The 18,817-nt window shown below is 43.4% G+C and overlaps 1 protein-coding gene across 2 annotated transcripts; it reads right to left on the bottom strand.

Annotated features, from left to right (window-relative positions):
• Nucleotides 1-2,717: 2,717 nt before the first annotated feature.
• Nucleotides 2,718-17,368, bottom strand: upf3a (UPF3A regulator of nonsense mediated mRNA decay). 2 transcript variants are annotated; one of them, XM_056290087.1, is made up of 11 exons: nucleotides 17,228-17,368; nucleotides 16,334-16,440; nucleotides 13,620-13,726; nucleotides 12,573-12,671; nucleotides 11,835-11,945; nucleotides 11,601-11,656; nucleotides 11,336-11,494; nucleotides 10,622-10,755; nucleotides 10,486-10,495; nucleotides 9,646-9,939; nucleotides 2,718-2,927 (listed from the first exon to the last, which is right to left on the bottom strand). In XM_056290087.1, exons 1-11 carry the CDS (start codon nucleotides 17,366-17,368, stop codon nucleotides 2,754-2,756), a joined length of 1,392 nt encoding a protein of 463 aa, XP_056146062.1. In that variant the 3' UTR covers nucleotides 2,718-2,753. The 2 variants fall into 2 exon arrangements, with proteins under 2 accessions (XP_056146062.1, XP_056146063.1); XM_056290088.1 differs by having other exon boundaries at nucleotides 9,658-9,939.
• Between the last annotated feature and the right edge of the window lie 1,449 nt (nucleotides 17,369-18,817).

Below are 18,817 nucleotides of genomic sequence, written 5' to 3'. Positions count from 1 at the left end.
GTGCCACCGTGCTGTGAGTTTTACATTTACTAATTGATCAGTAAATAAAGTTATAACATTTTATATCTTGAATAAAACTGGAAATGGAACCTCTTACAGCTCTATTCAGAGCACCCAATTTGTCTTTGATAAAACAACACGTCTCGTCTTGGCCTTTACAACTCTTTTAGCTAGGTGCCTCATTTTATTTAAGTGGACGCGTGTTCTTTCCCCCTCACACAATGGCTGGCTCAAGGAGACACGATCTCACTTCAAACCCCAGTACATCCTTTGACATGACCTGGAAGCCCTTTATCGCATATTTGAATATAGCTACCATCCCAGATGACTAGATGCCCCCCTTTTTTCTTTTTTTTCGTGTGTGTGTGTGAAATGAATTTATTTCTCTCTCTCTTTTTTTTTTAATAGCCAGTGGGAAGAATTTGGATGGGAAATATTATTGGGTTAATAGGTATAATGAGTCTACCTATTTGCCTTTCACTTGGTGTTTTTCTCTTGTAATAACAAGTGGGTGGGATTGGGTGGGAAGAGTTATTGGGCTAATGAGTATATGAAGACTGGGTAAGACTTAATTGGAATAGGGATTGATTATTGTTCTTGTCACTGCTATTTTTATGTGTGTGTGTGTGTGTGTGTGTGTGTGTGTGTGTGTGTGTGTGTGGGCCCTGTGATGGCCTGGTGGCCTGTCCAGGGTGTCTCCCCGCCTGCCGCCCAGTGACTCCTGGGATAGGCTCCAGCATCCCCGCGACCCTGAGAGCAAGATAAGCGGTTTGGATAATGGATTGTATACCCCACTATAATAGGCTGTTTCTATGTATGAAACCAGTTCAATTGAACTTGTATATACAACAACGGTTTGTGTGCAACACTGGTTCAAAAATCAACAAAACGATTTTTTTAAAAACGGAAATGAGTCATATATGGATTATGAGCTATGAAACAGACAGCCACTCCCAAACCGCCATTAACAGAAACAGAGAACTGACCAGGAAACGTCTTTTTAATCTCACATCACCCCAAAATCTTTATTTCATATTTCAACATCTTTAAAGAAAAGAGAGAGAGAACTGACACAATACGTATAATAGTCAAATATGAGAGGTAATGTGCAAAATTAATGTACGGTATTTCACACAGACAATAAAATATCATCATCAATAACCTTACCCCAATAGATTATGAACAGTTACTAGCATCAATAGTAAACCGTGCAAATTGTGTAAAAAATTTAAAATAATCCTTCCTGAAAGTGGTTTGTATATAAAGTTTAATGTATTTCTTGTTCGTCCATGGGTATAAATGTATAGGTTTGAACACAGAAAAACTTAGCTATCTACAATGACACCTTGGAACGAAGTCATGAACACATTCATATAGAGAACAACAGAGGAAGGAGGAAACTTACTGACAAGAAACTCGTCTTCTTAAAAAACCGTTCATCCTCTCATTGGCACAGGAAACACAGGATTACCTCTCACAAAGCCTCTACATCTGTTTTCCTTAAAATAAAGTTCTGCTTATCAGTGATCAAATCTGAAAGCTATGTTTTAAAAGCTCCAAGTGCAACGGACTCTACAAAGGCTAAAAAATAAGCTCTGTCATGAGGACACGGGCTTCACATCACCGGCGTTTAGCAGAAAAACACGTCCGGCGAGCATCCTCGCACACATACGGACTTTAACAGCACGAGGAAAAGAAAGAAAAGGACACAAACTGAAATAAAGACTCGTTTACAAAACAGAAATTTAGACAACGAAACAGTTCCAACAACAGCAAGGGCAAACCTGTGAGAACATGAGAAGTGAAGTAACAGGGCCGAGGTGCCCCATTAGCTTTAATATTGTTCCATCATGACCAGGTTTGTTCAGCTATGTTCTTAAATCTGAAATCTGTGATTTTCCCTCTTTAGTAAGTGTTTATTTCCTCCATTCTAAAGGTGGAGGTGATGTGGTGGTGGTGTTGGACAGACAGTCATTCTTCCAGTAGAACAGTGTTGTGATGTAGTGGATGTAGGAGGCAAAGAGAAACAGACCTGTTGACTGATGTTCTGGGACTACAAACCAGGTGTAGCAGGACTAAAAATCAGGTGTAGCAGCCATTTTGGCTGGTGTGCCATCAGCTTAACAGTAAACAGTTCCCACCCTTGTAAAGATGGACTGGGGACCAAAGCTAACACAGACAGTCTGATGTATTACAAACTACATCACACTATATGGGAAGACTTTTGTACCGTACTTTTGTACAGTCATATTGGTTGTCATGGACACATCAGCATCACGTTTCAGTCTTTTTTCCAACACATACGTGTTTGCTGCTGCACCAGTGTTGAACATTTCAACAGTGGTATACGGAGACTGCAGAGCATCTCTAACCATGGGAAAGACAATTGGTAGTGTTATGGAGCCTGACTCCATCATACACATGGAGGAAATGAAAAAAATCATAAATTTAAGCTTCATTATTATTATTTAAATGAGTACACCAAAGATAATAAACAACTGAGAAAGAACTGCATACTTCCTAAAAAGTGACACAATTCCTCAAAAAACATTTTATGTACAAGACTGTTTGAGTATTATTGACCAACACTAAAAGCCTTCAAAGCTGTTACAACAACGCACATGAAACTTCCTTTAAGTAACCATCAAGTCGAGATAACATCTATGGTGGGTCTGTTAGCTAGCTGTATGGGTTTCGACTGGCTAGCTTCTCTCTACGTGTGCTTTCTCTGACATGAACATCCAACCTGATGGCTACTCTTCACCGCTCTTCTCCAGCCCCGTCCCCATCGTGACCACCTCATAGCAGAGCTCCGTTCCCGGTTCAGGAGAGTGGCCAAGCGGGACACAGTCATAACCTTTCCCCGCTGAGCTCATCCGCTTGCGGTTGCGTGCCCCAGGCTGGTAAAGCTGCATGGCCGGCCGGTCCTGCAGAGGAGAGAATAAGGGCATGATGGATGAGCTCCATTATCATCAGGATTTGACCAGTTCAGATCGCGATGCCGTGCATTGTTCCCGGTACTTATCAAATCTCGGTTCCAATTCTTATATTTTTTTTGAGGATAGAACAAAGTATTTTATTACACGATTTTACCTCACGACAGAAGTCAATAAATTGACAAAAAAAATAATCAGTCGAAATTATTTTGACAGGGCGTCTTTATTCGTGCTCAATAATCCAGTTAAGGAAATCACAGAAAGGTGAATCAGTTCATCTGGACACAACTACTTAGTAGACAATCAGTCCTCCCCAGTACTTAGGGTTTGACTCTCATCATCACTGGAACACAAACTAGGAGTCACCAGGATGCTATACCACCAAGCGGACAAAGTCCCCACCAACACAGCGGCCGGCGAAGGGAGCAATCCAACATTAAACAGGCCCTGGTTAAGTGTGGTTTATCCTAACTGGGTGTTTGTCAAAGCCAGGAAGATGCCCAAACAGTGCACCAGCCAATCGAAGAGAGAAGAACAACAGTTGCCTAAGCATAAACCAGGAGTGTCGGAAAAGTTGAGACATGTAGTTTCAAAACACTACATCTCAGTTGTTTTCAAACCCCAAAACACACTGCGCCAGAAATGGGTCCACCCCAAGGATCGGCACACAAACAGAGCAATATAGTGTATGTTGTTAAGTGCCAGGAGGATCGCTGTGACTTTTACATCAGGGAAACTAAACTGATGCGGGCCAAGAGAATGGCACAACACAGGAGAGCTAACGTGTCAGGCCAGGACTCCATAGCCTACACTCTACACCCATCTACAGGCCAGTGGCCACTCTTTCAAGGATGAGGATGTGCACATCCTTGATAGGGAGGAACACTGGTTTGAATGCAGAGTAAAAAAGGCCATCTATATTAAGAGGGAATGACCATCCCTGAACTGGGGGGGGGGGGGGGGGCTAGGAGTACAGCTGTCGCCATCTTACAATGCTGTGACTGCAACCATTCTTCAATCCTCTGTGAATAGTACATGTTATGTATGTAATTTCGTTGCACTATATTTTGTTCTCGCTGTGCTAGTCTGTGTAAGTGTGCATTGATCTCTGTGATGTGGGCTACGCATTGTTATGAGGAACTTGGCTTTTACTTGTTCCTCATAACAATGCAACCATGTCTCTATTAAGACAATTCACGAGGGAGTGAAACGAGGACGGGGTGCCTTATCGGAGGAAGCCTCTGCACAAACAGGAGCCATGAGTAGGCTGTTGCAGCGAGCTAAGATGACTGCTGCGATCTTGGAGAAAAGACCAAACGCCTACAAAACAGATAAATAATGGCTGGAGGTATTGGAAAAAATGGACAGTTTTGATAGCTCCACAGAAGTTTGGGCAACACATTGTTGCAAATTGAGAGGGCAGCCGGGAATCCGCTGCAGCTGGGAATCGAACCTGGGTAGCCCGGACCACGGGTGACTGTGCTAACCAGTCAACTAAAAGTGCCGGCCTGTTAATCAAGGGCTAGTGAGTCTCGGCATCTGTGGTTGTTACCCCCTCCCCTCCCCCTCCTTTGGGAAGCGCGTCCGCGTGCTTCAGCATATCAGCTCCCTTACACCTCTGGGCCACGCGCTTCCAATGGCCTCACGGTCTCACCATCCCATTTCTTACACCAATGTAGCAAATTCAGGGGATGGCTAGCCAGCCACTGTCGCAGCTGGGAATTGAACCCGGGTCACCCGGACCACGGGCTATCCGGGTTCATGTCCTGGCTGCAGCGGTTCCCGGCTACCCCCTGAATTTGTTACAATATGCTGAAAGATTAGAACAGTACTGTCTAGCTAATGACATTAGTGAGGGAAAGAGGGTAGCAGTCCTACTTAGTGTAACGGGAGGTAAAACCTCTAACTTGCTCCATAGCCTATTGACTCCCACAAAACCAGCCAACAAGTCTTTTAAAGATATCGTAGATGTGCTGCACAACCTGAACCCAAAGCCATTCATTATTGCTGCACATTTTAGGTTCCACAAACGAAACCAGCTGAAAACTGAGTCAACTGCAGATTTTGTGGCTGAGTTTAGGAGACTGGCTGAGCATGGTGACGCTGGATTAAATCTGACAGATGCACTAAGAGATAAATGTGTATGTGGGTTGCACAGTGAGAACATACAGAAATGACTCTTAATGGAGAGGGTGCTGACATATTCAACTGAAAAAGCCACTTCAATGGAAACAGCTGCCAGACACAGCAGAAATGAAACAGCAGATGGCACAAGAACACACTGTATACAAAATAGAGACAACAGAAAAATCCCACATGCTTTTGGTGCGGAAAGAAATGACACACTTCCGCTGACTGTTGGTTTGAAGACAGAGTGCAGACAATGTCAGAAACCAGGTCACAGTCAGAAAATGCGCAAAGCGAACATAAGAGAAAAGGTTTCACAAATACAAAAAGAAAAACCAAAATGTGCATGATGTTGATGAAACTGATGCTTCTGATTCAGACTCTAATGACCTAGCTTGCTTTGACGTCTGCTCACTCAACGGTCACAACAGGGGAATCATATGGGTTTCACCTAAAGTGGAGGGAATGACACTGAAGATGGAGCTGGACACTAGGTCCACCTTATCTGTGATCTCCAATAAAGATTACCAGGCACATTTCTCACACCTGGAATTGAAGGCTATGGCTGTGATGCTAAAAAAAACATACACTGGAGAGAGGATAACATCAGTGGGAGTGGTCACAGTGAAAGTCAAACGTGGTGATCAAAAGTGTGTGTTGCCCCTGTATGTCATCAATAGCGGAGGCGTGCCCCTGTTTGAACATGAGTGGCTACAAGAAGTGTGATGAGATTGGCAATCAATCAAGGAAATGCAAGCTACAAAAGTCACAGGAAAACAGCAGCTGCTCTACAATGGGAAGACTTAATCGGTTGCTCACAAAGGCAGGGCAAGTCGCAGATTATGCTGGAAGACAATACAGTTCAAAATTCCACAAGGCTCGCCTGGTGCCATATGCTCTTCACCCCAAAGTGGAGAATGAGCGCCAAAGAGTGGAAAAAGAGGGCATTCTATCCAAAGTGGACTGGTCTGAGTGGTTGTTACGGCCTCCTCTTCCTGCCTGCTGGCTTTGTCTCTGTTTCAGTTTCAGGTTGGCGGTTTTCGTGCTTTGTTATTCCCATGTTCCGGGGAGGCTTCCAGGGGATCTGCGTGCTTCCTGAGACTTTCGGATCCCACCGCTTCCTCTCTCCAGCCAGCACATTGTTTTTTGAACTTTATTCATCTTTTTTTTTGTATTATCAAATATTTTGATTGTTATTGCAACCCTCGACTTGTCTCTCTTCTTTTGTTACTTCCCTTGAGCCAGGGCTGTAACAACTGGGGGCTCGTCCGGGATCTGGGTTTGAACCAGGCCGTCGTTATAGCCTACTGCCCATAGTAGCTTATTGCTTTTGTTTGTTAGTGCGTTTTGTTCATTTCACTGCTTGGCAGTGGTTATGATATTGTTAGTGATATCATTTGCTGCGCGCTGTTGGGAGATAAGTCCATTTGGGTATTTTGCGGATGTAGTTGTTGCACCTGTTTGTTTTTTTGTGTTGTGTTGGAGAGAGGACCACGGTTTGTTTCCAGCCATCTGCCCAGGCTGGGGACGTTTTGCTCTGCTAACTGTTGGGACATCAGACCTAGGGGGGAGTGTTGGTTGTTCCTTGTGCAGTGGTTAGAGATTTGGGGTGGGTTGTTGCTACCCGGAGCTGTTGTCTTCTATTATCCCCACATAGGCATAAGTGGCGTATTCCCTTTGTTGGGGTACGTTGGGCATTTGTTTGTTATATTAGTTTGTTATTTTTGTGTGGTGCTAGTGGACAGAGCATCTTGTCTTGGGAGCATGGCTGTGGTTCTAAGAGTCGCCAGTGTGCTGGTTATTCTGAGTGAGCCAGTGGTATATAATGCGTAAATACCCGCCACGAAGCTGCACGAAGACTAGGGTGAGTTATCTCGGGCTTAGGGAAACCCCTCTTTAATATCTCTGTCCCTGTGCTTGGCGCGATTAGCATGGTTGCCTCCGTTTTGGTTTGGTGTGTTTCAGCAGGTGGAGGAGTGAGACATATTGTTGTTGTAGCTACTCGATACGCATGATTTTGATTATTATGGCTAATCTAGTGGACGAGTTTGTCCAGCAGCCATCCGACGACTTGCTGGGTAAATGTACGAGGGACAAGCACATTGTTTTTTGAACTTTATTGATCTTTTTTTTTGTTTGATTGTTATTGCAACCCTCGACTTGTCTCCCTTCTTTTGTTACTTCCCTTGAGCCGGGGTTGTAACAGTGGGCAACGCCAATAGTTCTGATGGTAAAAGGGAATGGCACGGTATGCATCTGTGGGGATTTCAAAGTAACCGTTAACCTGGTACTGAAAGCTGAACAATACTCCTTATCACGTATAGATGACATCTTTGCTGCACTGGGCCAAGGTAAGCAGTTTTCAAAAATCGATCTGGCACAGGCGTACCTACAGATGGAGATGGATGAGTCTTTGAAGAAATACCTCATGAAGACCACAAAGGGGCTTTATCAGTAAAACTGCCTGGTATTTGGCTTAGCTTTGGCCCCAGCAATGTGGCAGAAGGCCATGGAACAACTCTTACAAGGCATACCAAACACACAGTGTTATCTGGACAATATTGTAATTACAGGAGGGAATGATGAAGAACACCTTGCCAACTTGGAATTGGTCCCTAAGAGGCTAGAATATTTTTGGATTAAGGTGTGAGTTTTTCAAGGATTCCATTGAGTGCTTTGGTCACAAAATTGATAAACATGGACTAAACAAATGCAAGGACAAAATTGATGTTGTTTTAAAGGTGCCGCCACCACAGAATATTTCCCAACTACTTTCTTTCTTGGGCTTGGTAAATTCTTACTGTAAATTTCTGCCCAACCTCTCAGCAGTCCTTCACCCATTGAACTGTTTGCTTCAAAGTAGGAATAAACGGTGCAGGTCCAATCAATGTGAGAGTGCTTTCAAAGAGGCGATACGGCTAGTCACCTGTGCTAGCACACTGCAACCCCAAGCTGCCGCTCGGGCTTTATCACACAGGTTTGCTGATGGAATAGAGCACCCAACTGCATTTGCACCCAGGTTGTTAAATGCAGCCGAACATAATTATGCTCAATTGACAGGGAAGCCCCGAGCCTGGTCTGTGGGGTGAGGATGTTTAATCAGTACTTGTACGGCGATCACTTTATGCTACTCACTGATTATTAGCCTTTGGTGTCTGTCTTTAATCAAGCAAAGAGAGCTCCAGCAATGACTGCTGGACGACTTGAGCGGTGGGCGTTGTTTTTGGGTGCCCACATCTACAGCATTGAGTACAAAGGAACTCTCCAGCATGGGAATGCTGACAGACTTTCTCAGCTTCCACTGGAATACCTACTGCCAGAAAATACCAAAGAACCGGCGAACATGTTCCACGTGGCTCAAGTGGATCCATTATCAGTCACAAGTGGAGAAATTGCGCATGAGTCGGGTCACGATCCTACCTTGTCCAGGGTGTATGACATGACACTGAAGGGCTGGCCAAACAAGGGTGACCCATCTCTGCCAGCTCATTCCAGTCGATGTGAACAGGTAACGGTTAACAAATGGTGAATATCTGTCAATAAACGTTGTGTCCAGATGAACTGATTCAGTGTTCCGTGTATTTTGACAGGGCTTTGTTATATTTAGCTTGCTAACATTAGCCTACAAAGGCTTAGTGAAGTGTGTTAACATGGAGTGGAACAGGAACAGCGCTGAGGCTGCAGCTTGACAACAGTGCAAAATACTTTAATTGACCAATAAGAATTCAGTATTCAACACAGCTGTGTAATACCATACTTCATAATTCTGATTGTGATTTACCGTCATAAAAATACCAGCTATATACAGCCATTATATACAGCATTATTTGAAGCCAGGGTTCCCATTTCCTTCTTTTTTTTTCAGTTTTCAGATCTTATCAACGACATTTTCTATGAATTTTGCATACATTTATTTGACAGCCATTGCTCCCAGGTCATATTGTTGAGTATTAACTGTCAGTGGAAGCATCCCTACAACCTCTACAGATGGAAACACACACACACACACACACACACACACACACACACACACACACCATTCCTGAAACAATTGGCATTCAATTGCTGAGTTTTACTGAAATATCTCCATTTGTTGTAATGTTATTGTTCTCATCGTGTCTTGAAAGAAACCGTTAAACTTCGGGTGCCTCCGTGTGGGTGCAATGATGTGACGTTTGACACTGCACCAAACAAAACATCAACACACCTTTCTGAAGACGTTTCAAACAACACACTCTAAATGGTCTGGGAAAAACACTTCGAAACTTGAAGAACTGACGTGACATCTCAGCAGCTAAAAATATGTCATCTCAGCGGGTACGAACACAATTTTATAACCTAATTTTACAATTTTGCACGATCTCAGCAATATTTCCTGGATTTTTGATCAATTTGATCATTTTCCAAGTGTTCGCCCTGACTGGAAAACTAGTCTTTAAATGTACACGTTGTCCAGGCTCTCCAGAATGCGTGTGAACTCTTATCAATTATGCTTGATTAATAAACATGGATATGCAAATGAAGCAATATCCTGTGAGGAATAATCCTAGCAGCGGTATTTCCCCCTCCTCCTCATGCTCACCTTCTGGCTCACCTTGTTTCTGAGGCGCTCCTTCCGGCTGGCGGCGTCCTCCCGCTCCTCCTTGCCCAGCTTCTCCCCACCGTCACTGCAGTAGGAGTAGACGTGGTGGTGCGCTTCCTTCTTGGCCCGGTCGTGGCAATAGCCCTTGCCCCATTTGGTCTCATCTTTCCGGCGCATGAACTTGTCGAAGTCGTAATGGTGCCGCTGACGTTTCCGCTCCTCATCTTTCCCGCGGTGCTCCTTGTCTCTCTGCCGGCGGCCATGTTGCTCCCTCTGCTCCTTGTCGCTCTCCGGCTGAACTCTGGAGGCCATAACAGTGAAGATGACATACACACCTCCTCCTCCTGTGGCTGGCACTGATTTATGAATGGCAACAATGAATATTTTTATTCTTGATCATCCTACACAATGTCCAACATAAAAAAAATTCTGTATTCAGAGGCACTCCTACCCAGCTACAGTCGGTGATTTTAAAACTACAACCCTGAAGATATACATGCAAACAATTGTCTTCTTTGAAACGATCTCTGCCATATTTTAGACAATATCTAATCCACAAATATCCAAATCATGAATTGTTTAGTAGTATGTGATGTGGATGGTTGGTGTCTGGTAGGACTTTGTCAGGAAAAATGATAGGGTGCATAGTGTTTTAATCTTCATCATAGCAGTCAGATGGGGAAGAAGAAGGCAGGTAGTGATGAGTGTGAAGAAGAAATGACGTTGTGTCTAACCAGCAGATATGACAGAACAAGCTGGTAGAAGACCTTTACCAACAGATAGTACTACATCAATAAGTAAAACTCAGGTTCATCCAGGTTTTATGTTTGTTGCTGACACAGCAGCCCTGCTGACCCTCATTTATTTGGAATGGAGCTCAGACAACACTCCCCTCACCACCACCTACATAGGAGACACACTGTTCAAAATAAATGACAATATTCAAGATTGTAGCTTTATGACTTTGATTTCTCACTTGTCTTTTGGTTCTTTGGACTTCATTTGCCCACCAGCTTTCTCCCATTTGTTCCTTTCTGTGTCTCCAATGTCGCCTTTGCCCTTCATCCGATCTGAGTCCACATCATCGTCCCTGTCACTCTTCTTCAGCAGCTGATGTTCAGAGAGAAACAGGGAATAACCAATACACACTCCTCCCAAATCTCCCCAAGTAAATCAATCAGTTTTCTCCAAACTAAATGAAACAGACAGTGATGACCAGACATTTGTCCAGTAAATGAAGCTATACCTTATTTTTTTTTCTCCCCAATTGTACCCAGCCAATTACCCCACTCGTTCAAGCCGTCCCGGTTGCTGCTCCATCCCATCCCCTCTGCTGATCCGAGGAGGGCTGCAGACTACCACATGCCTCCTCCTTTACATGTGGAGTCACCAGCCACTTCTTTTCACCTGACAATGAGGAGTTTCACCAGGGGGACGTAGTGCGTGGGAAGATCACGCTATTCCCTCCAGTTCCCCCTCCCCCCTGAACAGGCGCCCCGACCGACCAGAGGAGGTGCTAGCACAGCGACCAGGAGACACACCCACATCCGGCTTCCCAGCCACAAACACTGCCAATTGTGTCTGTAGGGATGCCCGACCAAGCTGGAGGTAACACGGGGATTTGAACCGGCAATCCCCTTGTTGTAGGCAACGGAACAGACCCCCATGCCACCCGGGCGCCCCACGATACCTTAATTTTGATGTCTTTTTCAGACAGTTTCTTTTGCTTTTCAGCCTCCTTTCGCTTGCGTCTCTCCTCTTCTCTGCGTTTTCTCTTCTCCTCCTCCCTTTGACGCTTCTTTTCAAGTTCCCTTCTTCTCCTCTCCTCTCGCTTCTCCTCTCGTATCCTCTGTTGGCCAAAATTTGAAGCATTTCCAAAGTCTTTTCATGTTTCGGAGGATTAATGAGAAAAAAATAATCAAAACATGTTCAGTTTTGTTTTCCCTTTGCCTCACCTGTTTCTCAAGTTTCTTATTCTTGATGTATTCCAGAAGTGGAGTCGTTCTTTTGGCTGAAACCAGCGAAGAAAGAGAAGAGGGCAGGATGCAAAGTAACCCAGAGTTTTGTTATTTTTAAACGAGTTTCGACTTTTTGCTTCGTTTGTGCCTTAACTATATTTGTGAGTAATGAAATAATCTTCTTATAAACAAAGCTTTACGGTGTGCCTGTGGGCTACTATGTTACTGTACCGATGAGCTCTCTGGTCTTGGCTTCTATCTCTCCCAGCAGCGTCTCTGGGTTGGCCATGGACTTTTCCTCATCACATGCGTAGTTCTCCAAGAACCGCTTGTATTCTGGATCTGAGGGAGTTGAAGAGCCATGAGACAAAAATGTAAAGGATAATTCTGCTTTTTTTTTTACTCCCTGAAAGATATTTTCAAAAAAAAAATTTTCTGTCATTCATATCAGTTATGAATTCCTTTTACTCACTGGGGTTACACCAAAACCTGTGGCCATTAAAATTTGTGATCTTTTACTCGCTGGGGTTACCAAACTCTGTGACCATTGAAAATTGTGACCCATAGTTGTCAAGTGCAACCTGATAGTTGTCACTAGATAGCGCTGTTACGAATGGCCACCTTCCCAGAACATTACCCAGAATCCCACTATACTAAACCTTCAAACACCTTTTAAAAACCTTCTCCTCCAAAGGTGCGTTTACTTCATTTATTTGTTCTTTATTATTTACACTGGTTTCTGCTTTTATTTACTGTTCTTTAACTTTACAGTTTTATATGTTTTATGGTAATCTGTAAATCACTTTGTAATTTGTTTATCAGAAAATTGCTATTTGATTAAAGATGATCATTATTATGATCGACATTATACTTTGCAAGTCATAAGTACATTTTCAAAGAATAGCCTACACTAATTGTATTATAATTGATACATTTTATATCAATATTGTTTTATTTCAGTTCTATTACCTTCTTCAATGCTCCCAGCTTTAGCATCTTTCTTTTTAATCTTCTTTTTGGATATTTTCTGGAAGGGGGCAAACTCTACCACTGCTGGGTACTCCTGACCTGCGTCAGTATTGAAACGAAAGACAAGTTGTTAACCGACAGATTAGTCCTCACATGGAAACCATGATGCCAGCATCTAGTAGCTCATTCTGTTTGCTGCCTGGCTGTTCAAATAACTGATTTGGCTTGCAGCACACACACACAAACGCACACACACACGCACACACTATCTTGTTAAGTAATCTGTGTCTCTTTGTTCACCATCAAGTAAATTCTGTTTTGTTGAGTCTAACGTGTGTCTGTTGTCGGGTACCACACTGGGGTGATGCTGTGGTTCAGAGAGAATGTTATTTTGTCTGTCTGTGTTTTTTTGTAGGTTAACCCACAAAGGTTTAACAAACAGTAGGTTAACCTAATTTAAAAGACCTCCATTGTGGTTTCTTTGGCTCTGTTCATATGAGGAGAATAAAATGTGCCCTTTTCATTTAACACCTAAAATAATATCTGTGCTCAATACATAGTTAAATACATTTGGTTCTATGAGATCATTTTCACATATGAGCACCACTTTTACAAGTTATAAAGCACAATTACCATTTTCATAAGTAAACTAATGTTAGGCTTATTATGTGAATGGCTTTTCTATGCCAGTTTGCCATTTTTTAACAATTTGCTTTTCTATACTTCACATAAAAGCTTCAGAATTTACAAAATGACAGTGAAGTGGTTGATTTAATTCACAGAACTTCAAAATCCCATATACTCTTTTTGACTACAGAGCTTATTTGAGGTGTTTAATGGAGAGCCCATCCCTGTTTCCCCATAGAGAAAACACAGATGGTAACTTACTTTTGGGGTTAAGGACTCAAAACAAGTCAAGGTTTGACATGTGAATTGACTGAGTTTGAAAAAGCTCAGATTGATCCCAGAAAAGAAAGGACCTCTTTTTTACACTCATCTTTCATAACAATTCCCTTCAGCATAATCTATGAGGGAGAATTAGCTTACCTTTGTTGTCGATGAAGACATAACCATCGAAGCGGTCCCTAAAGTGGAGGATATCCTCTGGGTTTTTGAAATTAATATATGCTCTGCAGAACAGGTGGGGATACAGGCTGCAAAGAGAGAGAGAGAGAGAGAGAGAGAGAGAGAGAGAGAGAGAGAGAGAGAGAGAGAGAGAGAGAGAGAGAGAGAGAGAGAGAGAGAGAGAGAGACATGTTACAAACTTCAGACTTTATAGTACCATTGAAATGTGTCGTCATACATTCATGAAAAAAAAAGTGTTCACATTCAGGGACAACACTAGGTCAGAACCTAGTATAGTATGTCTGGACCGTGTATGGTTAATGTTCTAAACATTAGACAAACTAGACCTTGGAAAAGAATAGGGATAGACCTGTGTGAACACAATAAGCAGCGTTACCTGGTCATCTCAGATTACTATTCACGGTATATAGAAATACTGCTCATGCCCACGACCACCAGTGCTCTAGTGGTCACAAAGTAAAAGGCTATGTTTGCCCGGTGTGGAATAGCAGAGGAGGTAGTTAGTGACAACGGGCCACAGTTCACTAGTGTGGAATTCAAAGAATTAGTGCGCAAGCTTGACTTACATAACCTCCAGCCCACACCAACCCCAGGGAAACGGGCACGTGGCAGTGCAAACAGCGAAAAGGATCTTAAAGCAAAAAGACCCTCTTCTAGCACTCATGTGCTATAGATCCACTCCATGCAACAGCACAGGTGCTAGCCCTGCAGATCTCTTAATGGGCCGGAAGATCTGAACAACCCTGCCTACCCACGACAGCAACCTGCTACCCAAGTGGCCGAGTAGGCAGTGCATCAAGGCCAAGGATGATGTGGAAAAGAAAAGCAAGCACACTACTACAATCAACGTTATGGGGTGAGATGCCTACCTTCCTTGCAGCCAGGGGACCATGTCCTCACCAAGCTGGACAACCAAAAGTCCTGGCTTACACTTACAGCAGAGACCAACGAGTGTCACACTGAGGTCCTACCTCATTGAGACGACGGAGCAGGGAGCTACACCCCGCCATAACAGGTGCCACCTCCCGGCGATGCCCACTGCAGGATCACCGGTGCCAGAAACTACACCCATACTTACCCCAGACCAGCCGCCGGACACCCCGGTAAGGCCAAAGAATAATCCTCCTGTCCTGAGCGGGAGTAAACCCAAAGACACTGATGGACTGACACGGACCAGGTCCGGCAGAGCCAGTAAACCAGTCAAGAGACTGGACTTGTGAGAAAAAGAATTTTTTTAAAAATAATGAGAAGGGGGGGGGTATGGGGCAAGAAATGGACCGTTGAAATACTGTAAGTTCCTGGTTATGTAAGATGAAGGAAAGAGAGTTCCAGAGAAAACTGTAAACTAATAAGTGGTTACTTAATGTTTTGTAGTGAGCCAGAATGTGCTTCACTTGTACTTAAATGTTGAGCAGTTGCACTATGGTGAGAGCGGGACGAGTTTCAAGCGGGAGACGTAAAGATATGTTTGACTGCGACAGTGTGAGTGACGTAAAGCAGAGCGTTATAACCGTAAAGGGGGTTGGACGTGGGCGGAACGACGACTGTGATACGTGAATGTAGTGCTTGAGTTACGCGAACTAAAGGTTACCAAAACGAACATCCTAAGACTGGACAGTGGATTATTTTAACAATAAACACCAAAAGGGTTTATTACAGGAGGTGTTGGAGGAGTTGGAGATGTCCTCAGTCCGCCGCCAGACTGCTGAATTGTGTCAAACATGATCAGTCAGTCAGTCACTGGGTGGCACAAACCGGCGACAAGAGATGATGAGGAGTGAGGGAGAAGCATGTCTCTTAAATGGAGGAGGGGAAACCTTAAAGCTGGAGTGCGGGACTTTCACATCTAAATCAATGTCCGTGACATTCAAGCTCTTGCCAAACGAGTTCACACAACGATGATTAAGTCTATCGCCGCAGGGTAACTCTTTGCATTTCGCAGTACACTGGAGTCCCATATGTGGTGTCTGGGTGTTTAACGTCAACCAGCTATGATTGCTTCGCCAGAGCTGAACTTCCGTGTGACGAAAGCGTCCACATGCCTGTGGTTGGCTTGCCTCCAGGGCTTTCTGCCAGAAAGCTTCCGGGCTTGGAAGCTGTGGCGGAAAAACCAAAGAAGCGTCCAAGAAAAGTTTCTGATGCTCCAGAGAAATCATGGAGTTTCGAGTAGTCCAGATAAACGAAAACAAAATCTGAGCACATTTTATGAACACCGTTTTCTCAACAGCGCTCAGACATCATTTAGGCATTGTCTTTGTATGTGAAACCCTTTTTGGTCCCTAACACTAAAACTATTTGCTGATCAGGTTATTTTGAGAAATGTTGAATAAACTGTAGTAACCTAAACTGAATCAAGTAGCATTGTGCTCCCCCCCTCTTTTCTCACGTCTGTAATGTTCTACTATGCAGTCACTATTCAGTACAAATCCACTATTTGCTACAAACTGGTACGATAACGCACATGTATGACCTTGGTAATGCGATGTGTTTGTCTGATATCTCAACACTCTTGAAAAAAACTACATGCTTGTTTTGTGCGTCTTCTTCCCAACATGCTGCCTTCATTAAACCAACAAAACATATGCAATTCAACAACTCTGCTCACTGACCAAAGAACCCTGAGGATTTTATCAAAGAAAATTGCATATCTTCATCACCGTCATCATCATTATTACCTTTGATCAGCTGGGAAGAACTCAAAGTAGTCGTAGGATGGAAGTGGGCTGAGCTGTTCCTCTAGCTGTTCCCTGGACAGACTCGGTGGAAGCCTTCGAATCACCACCTGTGTAAGGAGCCATGTATTAAATGTTTGGGTTTTTTTACGACATTGTCGTTGGTAAACTCATCTGTGTTTATTTTCATCCCTTGTTCTCCAGCTGCTGCTGTAAATATGCACTGTGCCTCAGTGGCAATAGAAAGTTTATTCTGTGGGGGCTTTCCTCATCTGAATTGAGGGGGGGGGGTCTAAGAATAGTCAAGTCAAATTTAGTTGAATGGTCTTAAAAACTCATTCAGTCCCAGAGGGCTTTCATGGCAATCATGTTACATTTTCCAAAAAACATTAAACTGGATAAATGAAAATGTACGACATGCCCTATCCATAGACCCTTGATTCAGACGAAGAAAAACTCCAAAGAACAAACCTAAAGGGAATATGGGGCTCTAACACACTGGCATCTGTTTCATGTTTTATCCGTTGAATAATGTGATTGCAAAGCCCTCCGGGACTGAATTGTGATTTAGGGAGAAACAAAAAAATGTTGACCTGCCTTGCCAGGTATTAAAAGCATGCAGCAACGAGGGGAGGCTTCTTCTCAATAAGCGTATGTAACAGGAGAATAAACTGACTCACGTATGGTTACGTGAGAATGTGTTTGGCGAGGTTTTCCGTCGATCGTTTGGTCAGGGGTGAACTAGACACGCAGGTTTGAATGCTTTGTAAGCGGCCGGCTCCTGTTGACATCGTGCAGGACAGCGGATGAAATGAACGGAGCGTCTCTGTCCGCGGTGCTGAAAGCTGCACCTCCTCCACCAACAATGCGTCACAGCGCCAAAAGCTTTGGACCTACCTTTGAAAACACCTCCTTCTTCTCCTCTTTCTGTTTCGGATTCCCGGAGAGTCCCTCCTGCTCTCTTTGGATGTCTCTGAACTGAATCTCGACGACGCTTTTCTCCCTTCCTCCGTTCGTTTGCTCCTTTTCAGACCTCATTTCTCTCCATCGCCCTCTCGCCTAGGTCGCCGTCACCGTTTTCTCGCGAGGATCTGGCCGCGTACTCTCGCGAGTAAACAGACTGACGTCTAATTCACGCTGAACGTAAACGCGAGACGTATCAAATACACGTTAAAGAGAACGGGGGGGGGGGGCACTGAACAAAACTGCGGCCACACACAAGACATGTACGAGGTCTTTATTTTCTGGTATCCAAGATTTCTTTATCCACTAAATCACGTAACTAACACAATGAACCACAACAGAGCGTCAAAGGGAAATGAAGCCAAATGGATTTGGCGAGAAAACATTTCGACTACCAATGAATGCCACAGGAAAGTGAAGCTTTGCTTTAAAAGATGAAATATACAGTTTTATTTATCATCATTATTATTATTATTATTAGGAGCAAGATATTTAGCTATATAGGACATACCCTTCCCCATGGTATTTTCACATGGGGAAAAATATAGGCTATATATTTACATTGTCATAAACTATTACAATAGTAAGGAACAGACTTAGGTCACGTTATAGTCCACAACCCAAATTACACGAATAGTGCTTAGGGAACATGAATAGGTTAAAAGGAACATTTACGAATAAAATTAAGCTGTAATGTATTGGCTCAGGGGCTCCATCATCTCTTACTGCTGCAGGTTGGAGTCGGTTCAAGAGTCACAGAGGAATCCGGATCACCGTCATTATCAGTGGTTGTGGATGTGATTCCGGACCGGGACGAACAGAACCGCTTCGGTGTGGTTCCGCTGCCTCAGGCGTCCGGGCTGGACGGCTGGCTGACCGAGCACCTGTACAGATCCTGGCAAGGAACTGAGAAACAAACGGGACCAAATAATAATAATAATAATAAATAACCCCAAAACATGACACATTTCTGTGGGCGTGTCCACATCCCCACCTTATGAATAAATAAAATGAATAAATGGGTTGCATTCTCCATAGAGGGTTTTATATTTTAAAAAAGATATCTTAGGCAACATTAATAAGGCAATAATGCTACTTAGATATGATCTGAGTCAACCTTTATTGATTCTGATTATTTTTGTGCATTTATCGACAACATATTTTACAACAATTTTGATAAACATTTTAAATATTTCGCAGCTCATCGCTGTATTTATCTCAAAAAGCCTGCGATTCCAATAAAATTGCCGGTATGGACTGAAATCGTTCTTTAAAAACTGATCAACGGAGAAATTAATGAAGTTTCCTCTAGTACGAACTCAGCCGCTAGAGGGCATTGGTTTTCACTTTCCTCCATATTGCAGCCACAGAAAGTCACGAGATTAAATTGGACAACAGAGAAAACGTCAATCATATCAAAGCAGCACCAAATGTAATCTCCCTTTTCATTTGTCATAGAGAATATTCAAAATGCTAAAATGTACTGTGGGCTCATATCATTTTCTGATGGCTTACACCAGAAAG

This window comes from Lampris incognitus, chromosome 11 (assembly GCF_029633865.1).
Source record: "Lampris incognitus isolate fLamInc1 chromosome 11, fLamInc1.hap2, whole genome shotgun sequence".
NCBI lineage: Eukaryota > Metazoa > Chordata > Actinopteri > Lampriformes > Lampridae > Lampris > Lampris incognitus.
This window is presented reverse-complemented; position numbering and strand designations above follow the sequence as displayed.

Excerpts from the sequence above, each read along its gene's own strand:
- upf3a (XM_056290087.1), bottom strand. The coding sequence starts at position 17,368 with ATGAGGTCTGAAAAGGAGCAAACGAACGGAGGAAGGGAGAAAAGCGTC. Across the intron at positions 12,672-13,619 it reads TGTCTTCATCGACAACAAAG|GTCAGGAGTACCCAGCAGTG; the intron begins GTAAGCTAATTC and ends ATACTGACGCAG. Across the intron at positions 10,756-11,335 it reads AAAAAGACATCAAAATTAAG|CTGCTGAAGAAGAGTGACAG; the intron begins GTATCGTGGGGC and ends TCTGAACATCAG.